The 13,808-nt window shown below is 38.3% G+C and overlaps 1 protein-coding gene across 2 annotated transcripts in view; it reads right to left on the bottom strand.

The window, feature by feature from the left end:
• Bltp1 (bridge-like lipid transfer protein family member 1) overlaps window positions 1-13,808 on the bottom strand; it is a 174,508-nt gene that overhangs the window by 44,502 nt on the left and 116,198 nt on the right. For both annotated transcript variants that reach the window (XM_051157074.1, XM_051157075.1), the window contains exons 53-57: window positions 8,176-8,273; window positions 7,178-7,363; window positions 6,088-6,256; window positions 4,065-4,276; window positions 1,671-1,869 (exon numbers count right to left, since the gene is read on the bottom strand). In XM_051157074.1, coding sequence (XP_051013031.1) covers window positions 1,671-1,869; window positions 4,065-4,276; window positions 6,088-6,256; window positions 7,178-7,363; window positions 8,176-8,273 — 864 coding nt within the window. The remainder of the gene's footprint in view (window positions 1-1,670; window positions 1,870-4,064; window positions 4,277-6,087; window positions 6,257-7,177; window positions 7,364-8,175; window positions 8,274-13,808) is intronic.

Genomic DNA, 13,808 nt, shown 5'->3' with positions numbered 1-13,808 from the left:
TAACATATCAATAAAACAATTACTCTGTTTACTCTCCCTCCAATTCCCTTCCCCAGAAACAACAGTGAGCTAAAGAGGTAAATGTTCTCCAAAGTCTAAATCTAGTTATTCTGAATATCAGAGATCAGAATGGCAAGGATTTTTATTTTCAAAAGAATATATACTGAGGTACTGAATAGTGTATTCATTTTAATACTTATAATTTTAATTCTAAACCCTAGGCTTATTTTTTTATATTCTCTATGAGATAAATTTTCCTAACTATTAGGGAAATAGTCTATTTCCTTTCTATTCACTGTTGGGGGATGGTCTGATGTATTTTGATGCTAATTACAACTTGCTGTCTCTGTGACCCAACTTTTGCTCAATAAAAAGCCATCCCACCTGGGCAGGGCAGGAGATAGGTGGGCTAGGAGAGAGAGGAATCTGTGAAGAAGGACTGCCATGAGAAAAAAAGAGAGAGACCTGAAGTGAAGAGAGGCAGGCTGCCATGACTTAGCTGGAGGAGAAGCACATGGCCTGCAAGTGTGGATGGAGAATCCAGCCCAGATGAAGAACATGAGCAAGTATATGGGATTATAGATGGGAGGTAGCTTGATAGAAGTTTTTAGAAACAGATGGCATGGGATTGAAACAGGGATCCCATGCCTGAGACCCTAGTATGAGAAGTAGTTTTGAGGATTGATATCTGCCCTGCCCCAGGCTAACTAACGCTATTTTAAAATATAACAAGTGTCTGTGTCTTGATTGATTGCTAGCTGGGCCTACTGATAATACATGTAATTTTAAAACAATAATTCACAATCTATTTATTTTAATTAGTGCAAAGATGACAAAGATGTCACAGTCAATACAAGTCACATTTACATTTATTTTTGCCTTTAATTTGAAAAAATAATAAGTTAAGGTAATTTCTCAGAAAGGAGAAAATTGCATAAATGAGGGCAAGCCACTTTCTAAAGAGTATTTGGATCAGAGGATTGACTGAAGATTACAGTTCACTATCATTAAGCTTCTATAAAGAAGGGTGATACCATAGTATCTTTGCTGTGATACTTAAAGATATTAAAAGTGATGATTCAAACGAGCTGAGCATGGTGGTGCACGCCTTTAATCCCAGCACTAGAAAGGCAGAGGCAGGCAGATTGCTGTGAGTTTGAGAGCAGCCTGATCTACAAAGTGAGTCCAGGACAGCCAAGGCTACACAGAGAAACCCTGTCTTGAAAAACCAAGCCCCCCCGCCCGACTCCCAAAGTGACACAAACAAACCTTTCTACTTTCAAATCAGCACATACATAAATAGTGGAATTGGAGGAATTCAGAATGACACTCTCAAATCCTAGAAATGTGAGCTGTGTCACTGGGTCATTCCTTGCGTCAGCAATAACTAAAGCTGGGATGCTAGCCCAATGGATTTATAGTCTATTCTACCTTTAGTGAGCTGGGCCTTGGCTCACTCTATTACAGATCACTCATAGTTTGATGACAGGAAAATTCAGGTAGTGATCAAAATTTCAAATGGGTACAAGTCTTTCTGCCTTACCAGAAAGCTGAAGTTGTTTCATTGCTAACAAGCATTCCTGTATCTGTACATCCATTAATTTTTCAACACAGAGACACTTTATCTTTTTACAGTTATAAGTCTCACATAGAAAATAAATCAGACTCACAAGCATTCATTACTAGATCTCCACGGATTTCTGGTTTCCAGTCATCCCACGATGTCTCAAAGCCATCAGCGAATCGGATACAAAAGTTCTTGAAGTGGCCTTTGCTAACCAGAGACTCTGAGGAACACGCAGTGATGAGAGTACTTTCAATGGTCAGCACTAGAGCAGAACCAGTGTCAAGGTCTCCAGTGTGATTAGACTAAAGAAATATCACAGGAAAAATGAGGCAAAAGGTGAATTTACAAAGTTATTTTTAAGAGTTTATTTTATTTTCTGTGTGCTAATGTGTTGCCTGCCTATGTACATGCATCACATGCATGTCTGGTACCCACAGAAATCAGAAGAGGGCTTCAGATCCACTCAACTAGAGTGGGTCAGATGACAGCAGAGCACCATACAGGTGCAGGAATTAGACCCAGGGTCTAAAAAGAGCAAGAACAAGTGCTCTTTTTTAAAAATTATTTTTCTTTTAAAAAATATTTTATTAATTTATTCACATTACATCTCAATTGTTAGCCCATCCCTTGTATCCTCCCATTCCTCCCGCTTTCCTCCTACTCCACTCCCCTATGTCTGTGACTGAGGGGGGGTCTCCTCCCCCTGTATATGCTCATAGGGTATCAAGTCTCTTCTTGGTGGCCTGCTATCCTTCCTCTGAGTGCCACCAGGTCTCCCCATCAAAGTAATGTGGTCAAATTTGGGACACCAGAGTTTGCATGAAAGTCAGACCCCACTCTCCACTCAGCGGTGGAGAATGTCCTGTCCATTGGCTAGATCTGGGTAGGGGTTCAAAGTTTACTGTACGAATTGTCCTTGGTTGGTGCAATAGTTTGAGCAGGACCCCTGGGCCCAGATCTACCCATCATAATGTTCTTCTTGTAGGTTTCTAGGACCCTCTGGATCCTTCTATTTCCCCATTCTCCCATGCTTCTCTTGCCTAGAGTCCCAATAGGTATCCTCTCCTCTGTCCCACTTTCCTGGTAAGTGAAGACTTTCATGGGACATGCCTCTTGGGCTAGTGTCCAGATATAAGTGAGTATGTACCATTTGACTCTTTCTGCTTCTGGGTGAACTCACTCATTATGATCATTTCTAGTTCAATCCATTTGTCCACAAATTTTGGGGATTCCTTGTTTTTAATAGCTGAGTAGTATTCCATAGTGTAAATATACCACAGTTTCTTTGTCCATTCTTCTACTCAGGGACACTTAGGCTGCTTCCATGTTCTGACTATTATGAATAAGGTTGCTATGAACATGGTTGAACATATGTCCCTGTTGTGTGGTGGAGCATTTTCTGGGTGTATTCCAAGGAGTAGAATAGCTGGGTCTTGAGGAAGCCCTATTCCCATTTTTCTGAGAAAGCACCAGATAGATTTCCAAAGTGACATAAGTGCTCTTAACTACTGAGTCATTTCTCCAGACCCAATGATTCTAAAATTTAGAAATCTTTATATTCTTAAGAATAAAAATCTAGAAAGGGTTAAGCCTAGAAATAATATAAAGTAGCTTAGTAAGAAAGGTTTAAGCATTACTCAAATGAAATACATTTCCTTGTACATTTTTTCCTTTTTAACATGCAAAGGGTTAATCATCTGTGTTTCTGTAGTCTGTTTGAATAGTGGGGAAACACTCTCAATGTGACAACCAGCTCTTGTGTGTGTAGCCTTCCTGAATCCTCTCGTCATGTCATTAAAAAGCTGCCACATCTCAACTGCTTCAGATACAACAACACTGCCCATCTTGAACTCCAAGTTTCTCTCAGCACTGCTCTGCCAATCAGAACCCTAAATATAAATTCATTCCATTCACAGGCTTAGTATCTCTGCCATGACATTTAAAGTATTAAAAGTGACCTGAAGGAAAACTGTAACAGACACATCTCTGCATAGGATTCTTAGAGCAATCTCTTCTTGGTCTGACAGCATTTTCTTGTATAACCACATGTGCATGTGCAAATGCAAACTGGCCCTAAACTATGAAGACAGCATCCTTTTTTTTGTTTTGTTTTGTTTTTTTTTTTTGACAGCATCCTTTTTTATACTTGTATACAGATAAACTTGAAAGTTTCTTTATCATTATTTAATATCCATACTTACTACAGTTTGTAAGCAAGCTGAAATGCTCTGCTATATTACAGATGGGGGTACTGAAGTGCATTCTAAAATGTCCCTTTGTTTCCACTTTATACAAAGATTGATCCAAAGACTTCTTACTTTAAAAAAGCAATAGGAAGATTGTGAAACTTATATGCGAAAGACTTAAAGAGTTCTTTCTCACTCAGGTTATAAACAGCTCTACTTAAAATGATTACTCTGTGTTCACATAAGTGGTGAGTAGAGGCCCCTAGCTTTCACTCCTGGGGTAAAGCCTCCTCTGTCTTGATGCTCTGTACCTGTGCAGTGTTTGTTATAGGGAGGCAAATCCCCAGATCATTCACAGTCAGCTGGAGGAAGAGCGTCCCGAAGGCCTGGGCTGATGTTTGCTGGATACCAGGAAGCATGTCAACTACTTCCTTCGTAGCCATGTGGATATCTTTATGTAAAGCCATTCTCTGTTCGTTCCAGTTGTCATAGGCAGCCTTATAATTCAGCCAAAACAGTACAGCTTTTCCAAATTAGCAACAGGCAGAAAGAAAAGTAAAGTCAGTGATATATTACAGTCAGTAAATCTCAAGTACCATAAAATCCTGATCACTAATGAGAATTACTAATAAAAACTACTACTAGAAAATTGTGGTACTAGAATTATGACAAAACTTAAGTGTTTCTTTAGAAAAATAGAGTCAATACTTTTCATGGACAAATACAAAAATGAAGCAGAAAGCAAGCAACAGCCTAATGTCAACAAAAAGAAAATCCAGGTCCATTCATCCATTTAATATTGTAGAATTCCTATCATACATTTGGTCCTGGGTGGAGAAATAAGTGCAAACAAACATGGCCCTTGACCTTAACTGTACAGTTTACTTTTTGTGTTGGTTTGACTGAGAAATGTCATAAGCTCATATATTTAAACTTTTCCCCAGTTGATGTTACTGTTTGGGGAAGTTATGGGAAATTTAGGACCAACCCTTGCTGGAGGAAATAGGCAAGTGAGGGTGGACAGAAAGCTTATAGCAGTGCCCATTATTATAGTTCACTCTGAGATACAGTCCCAGAGTGAGCATGCTCAGATACAGTCTCTTGGCTTCGTGCTCTGGCTACCTGCTGTCATGACTCTATAGCCAATGGACTATCTCTAACCCAAATCAACTCTTAATCTACATGTTGCCTTTGTTCACAGTATTTTATCTTACCAACAGAAAACCAACTATATATAGTTACTGCTTTCAAATACTTCTAAGTATGTAGACACAATGCTAGGTATATATATTAAAAGGATGTGATTTGGAAAGGTCAAGGTCATTTGAGTTATTAGTAAGAAGAACACCCAAAAAAAAATCTTCATCTCATAATAGTATGGAAGTCTAAGAGGATAAAAATGGAAAGACACTAGAAGAGACAAACCTAAGAAGGGTGCCCCACACTAGTCGACAGTGCTGTAAGGCATGGTGGAGGACAGTGGTGACATGGGAGATGCATAGGAGGAGTAAAGGTTCAGCAAAACACAGATATGGCCGCAATGCCAAAAGGGAAGATTTTAATGGCAGATCTGAGACCACTGAGAATTGAAATTTTTACATGGATTCAGAAGCATTCTATCGCTCTCTCTGAAAAACAATTTAGCATGAGTTTGTCCATCTAATCAGTCTTCTTTCCAACTATTTTCTTTTCTGAGAGCTGCTGCTATCTTCTCGTAGACTACTGTGCTCACAAACACTCGCTTTCTCACTTGGAAATGTCTGGTATGGAGTACTAAATGCTACGGCTACTCTGGGATAAGAAAGTAAATAATAGGTGATCTCCTTGGTGGACTGTACATTCAAAGTTGAAACTGAAGAATTTGTTTCTCTTCTAAAAACCAAAGAACACGACAGACGCTTTCCAATCTACAACAAGCATTACTGACTCTGTTTAGAAGTCTACCTGAACTCTTCTTCAGTGCACTACGTTTTTTGAGAGCAAAAATCCTGATCCTGTTATCCACTGTATCCCACTTTTAGCTACCGCGCACTAAACATTTTTAGAATAAATTAATCAACCAAAGGCAAAAACACAAACCAGTAGATAATCCAAATAAAAACCTTTAGCATTTAAGATTGACACTTGGAATAAAATAATCCTATTTATGTCAAAAGCAAAATAATTGTAAAATATAAAGTAATTTTAAAAACTATAGTTAGCAAGACTTGTCTTAGGTGTTCACATTACAGATTTAGGAGACATTTAGCTGTCAAACCTGTGCACTGGAAGGCTGTAGCATGCATCCTGAGCATGCTCACCACCCAGAAGACAGTAATGGCTGGTTTCTCTCACCTCTGTCAAAGGCCACAGGCTGTGCATAAACAATTGGTCTATTCAAGGTAATAAGCACGGCTTCCCTATCTGAGGAGCCGCTGATCTCCTCTCGAAGGGCATTCCTCAATCCAATTCTAGTTTTAAAATATGCAACTTGATGAAAATCAGAACCAGCTTCCTCATAAACCTAAAATAAAATCAAAAGCTTAACAGAATCAAATAATGGACAAATTTTACCAAAATAATTTAAACATTAGTAATAGCATTGTTCCCCAAAAGACCTACAGTATACTCTCCCAATTCCACCATTAAATGATAAATCCCTTACATTTTGTAGCATTTTGTACAATTTAAATGCTTAAAATTAATATAAAATATGAAGAACTACGTAACAGGTAAACTTGGAACAGGACTGAGGCTCTGCGGTACAGCCATCCAGCAGAGGGAAGCACGGTGGTGGGCTAAATGTTTCAAAATAAGTAAGACCTTTTTATTTCTCCCTCTCAAAATATTTCTATTTGGAAAAAAAATAGCTTCTCTACAGATAACAATTTGAAATAGTTAATGTAGTCATCAATTTTTAAAACTATAACTGGCATTTTAAAAATGACTCTTCAAATCAAAATTAGGTGGGACATTAAACAACACATTTAGCAAAATTGAAACAACAGAAACAATCTCTGATAAACAGTAAACCTTTATTAGAGAGCTCCACTCGCTGCTGCTTTTTCCTAAAACTTTACATACTTAGCACTGAATACATATGAAATTTTCAAATATTCTAGAGGGAAGGTGTAAACTTAACACTTTAGATACTAACTAGTAAAAGCTCTAGACAGCAAATAAAAATATTGCTTAACAAACTAAAAAATTAAAGCAAATGTTTCTGTAGATTCTAGATAAAGTCTCATGAAAGCACTCTTGTATAAATCTGCACCAGGTAGTATATAGTCAAAATATTCCAAGAAATGGCAAAGCAAATTTCTAAAGGCCTACGTACCTTTCCATCAAAATTTACAATATAAAGGAACTTAACTATTTCTAAAACTATAACACATGAATTAATTTAAAGACAAGAGTGCCAATAGACAACATATTTTATACAAACCTGATGTTTGACAATTTGCCCTAATGCCAGATTTAAGTCCACTTGGCATTTACCAAATAGTTTAAGATAGCTGCTACTTCCTGGTGAAGCTTTGGTTTGAAGTCGGTTTGAAAGTTCCAGTTCAATCAGCCCAGTTTCAAATCTCACAGCTCTCATTGAAGGGGTGGTGGCTGTCACTTGAATACCCTAGCAGGGTAGATGGTATGAGGATAATAAGAAAATAAATCGATGCAGTCTCAACGCAATCTTTTAAAATATGACTAAAAAGTCATTTAAAAGCATGTATAGGATATGTATAAGGCAAATATTCTTTAATTCAGTTATATTAGTAGGACTTTATAGTTAACAAATTTCATTTTAGTATCTTTATTTAAAATTCAAAGTGTTCATGGGTTAAATATATTAATTTTAATTAAATAATAATTAAGTAATATTTTTAACTTTTAAAAACACTTCTATTCTTACAGGAGCTAATTAAGATGTAAAGTATTACAGTTTTTTGTTTTGCCTCTTGGCCACACACTGTTTTCCAACCTTTGGTACTGAGGATAGAATCTAGAGCCTCGTTTCACTCAGATAATTAATTAATTGCACACATGGGCAAGCACTCTATCATAGCCCCAAATATTATTTTTAACTGAGCAAATATTTACAATGTTCTTGCAGAGTAAATTATAAAGGAAGTGATTAAAAATATCAAATGTTCAACAGATTATAGCCAAACTGTTTTCAATTATATAAAATAATACAACTTTCAGGAGATAAAGCTGATCTCAATAATCTATAGAAGTTTCTCAAGATACATAAATACATGCATATAATAATATTATAATAAGAATTACTATTATTTCTACTACTACTACTACTATTATTATTGAAGTCTATGGTAGCACACACCTTTAACCCCAGCACTGAAAGAACCCCAAATAAAGTAGGCTTGGAAAAGGTGAAATCTACAAAAGATGGTCCTAAAAGTATTCTTGTTATAGAAAGTTTACCTTAAACTGTAAGTTCAGGGAGTAGAGGAGAATTTTTGGCTTATCTCCATCTGCTGCTCCGTCATGCTCATTCCAGAGAGGAATGGGCTGCTCCCCACCTAGAAAAGGTTACATACTGAAGGACCAGAGCAGCTTCCTTATCAGAAAAATATTCATTGTATTTTGTGCTTTAAAAAGAAAACCTTCAATAAAATATTTTTTAATGACAACTCAATCTCTAGTTGTAACCTTTAGTCAAATCATCTTTCACTGAGGCAGGTTATATAACACACACTATTCAGAGCATCTAATAAAGAATTAAAACATTACCAATTCTCAGCATTAAATACATAACTGCACCAAATGAATGATTATATGTCTCAGAAAATATATTTGAAGTCAAAATGTAAACGATTTCTTTAATCAACAATGTGAGCTTGTTTATAGTCAGATATGCTGCAAACAAAAAGAAAAGAGAACCCCAAGAAATGAAAAATGTGTTACTAATAAAGAATGTGACAGCAAACATCTGCTCCAGAATTAAAACCATTGGTGACAGGGACCTGACAGTGAAGTTCCTATGAACATTTTACGCCCAGGCAATGTGATACAGGAAGTAATATGCTCATATTTAAGGCAACCTCATATTTAACCTCTTTTCTACTTATTTCCTCTCAACTTGAATACTTTTCTGCATGTTTATCTTTCCAAATATTCTACCTCAAAAATTTTTACTTTTTGTATGTTTGCTAAGTTTTGAGTCTTGCATCACCCCAGGGAGCCTACATAGGTAAGGCAAGAACTTCTTTTTCTTCTATTACAGACTTCAGACATAGCAAACTAACAAATATTTTGAGAAGTACATATTGCTTTGAAAGATAAATTAATTTTTTATCGGCTCTTACAAGGGCACCCAGAGGAAGGGGAAGCAGGCTATCTGGATGAGACCTGATAGGCTATGGTCATATGATGGGGGAGGAGGTCCCCCTCTGTCAGAGGTTTAGGGGAGGGGAATAGGGCAGAAGAGGGAGGGTGAGAATGGGAAGATAAAAGCAAAGGGATAACAATCGAGATGTAATCTGAATAAATTATGATAAACTAAAAATTTAAAAATAGACTAGTGATACAAATCTATTCAATAATACTATGATAAAAATATACTTTGAAATCTCTACTGTGATAAAAATAGTAAGCAAGGTATAGAAAGCAGTGATTTATAGAAAGTACAAGGTAAGACACAGAACCTGATTCAAAGGTCATATATATAGATAAAGAGATACACAGGCAAGAGGAAAAAAAAAAAAAGGAATAGAATGTATGAGCCAGGAACCCAAATATTTAGGATTTGTAGGTAAAACTGAACCTACTATCTACTACAAATCTGTGTGGGCCATAACTTTGTGTGCTGAGTGCCTGCTTGCATGACTGCACTTTCCCTCTTTCAACAGCTCTGCTCTCAAACTTTCAGCACACTGTTTCCCCTTCTTCTGCTATCACCAGGTCCTAAACTCTACCTCATGTCTGACATCTGCAATAGTCATTCTTATCCAAACTTAGTTAGTGGTTACCTTATCCCCAGCTAGCTATCAACTGCTCCATCTTTCTTCTTACTTCTATCATCCAGCTTCCACCAAAGTTTCAGGTGATGTAAATTACTCACATTATTTCTTAGATGGCTTAACTCCCTTCAAGTCAGGCCTTTTCTGATGCCACACTTGGAAGTCTCACGCTATCTCATTCCAACAGAGGGTGTTTACATTACTTTTCAGTGTAGTTTCTAAAATGTTAAATCACTGTTCCCGTTTCTCATCATTTGGATTCTAAGCCACAGCTCTCTGACACTCCCATTCTGAATTCCCTTTTCTAAAGCAACTCTGGCCTCCGGCTCACTCTGTTCTTATTTACTTGCTACATTCTCAACTAAGCAGACACCCCTGTGGAGCCTAGTACCAAGGACAGCGAGTTACTGCGAGCACACATGTGCCCCGTGCTCACCCCAGTCCACCACATGTGAGCATACTCACTCTTATTCTTATTAATTCTCATTTATCAATTTTTCCCCGATGTATCCTTATGAGAACTTGGTCTTTCTCAAGTTATTCATTTCTGTTATAATTCTGACTTATCTTCACAGTTATCTCCCAAAGTAGGTTGAGTTCCTTGGGAAGCAGTATCTTAGTGAGTTCTCAGTGCTTTCCTGGACTCTGTCAAGTACCTGTGCTGTTTCAGGGTCCAGCTTATCATCTCACTCATGTCTTAGGCCCTTCTCAGAACAGCCATGGCAAGTCTTCATGAATTTCTTCCTTCAATCACAGCAAATGAGCATGTCTTTCTCTTTGTAATGTCTGTGGGTTTCTCCCTCTGAAATGGTCCCTGTCTGTTGTAATGGCTCTATGATAAAAGTGGAATGTATTCAAGCCCTAGCTCAAGTCATCCTGATGCCATGAGTCCTCAGTCTGTCCATTCTCCTTAATGCTTTTAATACTTCTCATTATGCATGTTTTCTTTAAAGAGGTGTGTGTGTGTGCATGACCATCCCTCAGGATAATTAAGCACTGCTTTCCCCTCTTATGACAGGGCTGTTTCGCTACATATAGATCAAGTATCCCTGGTATCCCTAGCCCCAGGGAGTCAAACATACTCACCCTCAAAATCCCTCCCACTGCATAAAATAAAGGCTGGCTTGCTTGCTCTCTCAACCCACTCCTTCACTACCGCCATCTGAGACTCAGTTATTCAGGGGAAGAACAAACGCTGGATGCCCTGCCAGTCAGGCAGTGATGGTGGAGCTGCCTGGGCAGCCACTGAAACCTGCTCATCGCTAAGAGATCAGTGCTGCAGGCCAGTGAAGCACCCGCTAGGCCTGCATCTCACCTGACCTGCCTTCTGGCTGGTTTCTGGTGTCTGCCTCCATCCTCTGGCATTCTTAGCATGGCAGCCTAGCAAGGGGCTGTAACACTTTTGGTATCATACAGGCTTTTGGAACTCCCAAGTTTTCATTGTCATCTGATACCAGCAGTCTCATTTCACAAGAGCTAACTGTAACACCCAGTGGAAAACTCATTCCCACCTCCCCCAGTGAGACCAGAAGCCTAGCCTAGTGCACAGGCTTGCCCTGAGTGAAAAAGGACCTTTGATCTCAAGATCCCTCTCCTCTGTTCCCGTCAGACACAGAACCCAGGCTATCACTGTACACTGCGTGACACACGTGTAAATTTGCTAAGTCCGAGAACTATTACCCACATATCTCTGTACCTTCATCATCTAACTTAGAGTCACATATTTTCTATCTCATAAATACGTTTAAATGGCCTTTTAAGTTCTCTTATATAGAGAAACAGTTTATAAAGATAATTTATAGACAATTTGTACTTAAAAATACAAAAGTATATCATGTACTAAGGAGGAAAAATCACTTTGAGAATTACTTTTTCAATGCTGCTAATAAAAAATGTTTAGGCAAGTAAACTTCTTAGCCTCTCATATCGCTCTATAGTCAAGAGTAGGCTGTAGATGATGGTAGAGCAGTGGCTCTCAGGCTGAGGGTCACGGCGCGTTGGGGCTGTGTTGAATGATCTACCCTTCTACAGGGTTACCCATCACATAGCTACATTATGATCATGACAGTAGCAGAATCACAGTTCTGAAGTAGCAATGAAAACAACTTTATGGTTGGGGGTTACCATAACATGAAGAACTGTATTAAAGGCTTGCAGAATTAGGAAGTTTGAGGTCACTGCTACAGAGTAATCTTATGGTACAACCAACACAGCACATGTGTGACCAAGTGAGGACTATAGGATTCTTCTTTACAGAGTCTCTGCAATTCTTAGTGAAATAATGAATAAGTGGTAAATTCTCTGTGAAGGCAAAAATAAATAAAGTAGTAAGGGAATTGTGGTAGGGAAGGAAGAAATCTTAAGTACAGGGGTAAAGGTAATAGAATGTATGCTGTAAAAAAGCAGTTGGAAAGACTGACTGGAAAAGGGGGACTGCTTGAGGTGGGCAGTGAACAAACACTGAGTGAGGTAGTGAGGTAGGGAAACAGATGAAAACAAAGTATATAAAAATGTCATAATGAAACCCATTACTTTCCATGGTAACTAAAAACAAACAAACAAAAAACCCAAAAAATATAAAGAAAGGATGAGTGGACATGTATTTATCCAGGGCTGGGGAGATGGCTCAGTGGGGAAGAGTGCTTGCTGTGGCACTAGAAGGACCTGAGGTTTGGATCCGCAGCATTCACATAAAAGCTGATAGCTGTCATTCTAGTAGGGATGTCTAAGCTAGTCACAAAAGCTCCAACTTCTGTAAGACATGTGCATACACACACTTCTAAGGCCAAAGTACAATATACTGACATTAAACCTCTACTCAAATTAGTAAGTATTTATCTGTTCTTGGTAACACAAGCACTGACTTAAAAGGACAAAATGTGTATCTAATCAACGTTTATTTAAAAGTTTTTGCTTAGTTTTTGCTCAGATTTTATTAAACAGCGGTTAAAGTACTAAATTGGTGTTCACACACCTTCTGGGTGTACTTGGTTGCTATACTAATGTGGACAGAGGGGTTAAAGGCACAGATTTTTGTTCTTTGCCTTCTAAGATTCAACCCCTATTGCAGCTCTGGTGAATTACCGGCCTGTTTTTTAAAGAGACCATAAAGACCCAATCAAGGAGACTGTAATATCCATTCTACAAAGAGGAAGGTCAATACAGAGGGAAAACTTCCTCCGTGTTTCCAGGTGAAGCCATGGTCAAGCAAGGACTTGCACTTATCCTCATAATAGATGGAACAAGTAACGAAGGCTCCTCCTGACCTCAGGTAATCCTTGAGGGCCAGACCCTAAATGTCCATCAAAGTAAAAAGAAAGTGATTAATTTTGGTCACCTTTAAAGTCTTAAGCACACAGCAGAAAAGTATAATGGAAGTTAAAATAATTGATAATTGAAAAGAGACAATGGGTTTAATCAAAGTAAGGCCCTTAATCAAATTAAAGGACTCTCTCCCCCTCATGTTTTTCATAACCACAGACACACTTTTATTTGTATATTGATGATAATTCTAATTATGTCTCCTTTTCTTTACAAGAACTACAAAATAAGAGTAAAACCAAGCCAAAGTTTACCATCTCATTGGCAAACAGCTCTAGGGTTGCATCTCTGGATATTAAATCTATTATAACTTTAGTTGTGCTATTCTCTAGATGTTGTGTATTCAACCACTGTCTTAGTTTTGTCTATATTCATTTATGGTTGATCCACGCTCATATGTTCCTGAGAGAATCTAACTCTAGGTCCCTTTGACTGATCTCACATGCTTGAAAGTCAGCATGGGAGAAGACTCTAGGCTTCTCTATGCTCCCAATGTTTGCTGTTAGCAGCCGGACTGACTTCCAACAACCACCTTCTAGACAGGTTCAGGGTCTCGAACTGTGAGGAGAACGTTAGCTGGACAGGTAGGTATTACCAGCTCTGAGGCCTCTGAGGAAGACTCCACCCTGACAGCATCCTCTTCCAATGTTTCCAACACCAGAACTTCCCCAAAGCATGATGGGGATGCTAATCTCGACAGCAGGGAAGGCTACATGCGCAACAAATGTGCCCTCTTCTCCATCTACCCACACGAACAAAAGCCAAGAATACTAG

Source organism: Acomys russatus, chromosome 15, assembly GCF_903995435.1.
Source record: "Acomys russatus chromosome 15, mAcoRus1.1, whole genome shotgun sequence".
In the NCBI taxonomy this organism is placed as follows: domain Eukaryota; kingdom Metazoa; phylum Chordata; class Mammalia; order Rodentia; family Muridae; genus Acomys; species Acomys russatus.
This window is presented reverse-complemented; position numbering and strand designations above follow the sequence as displayed.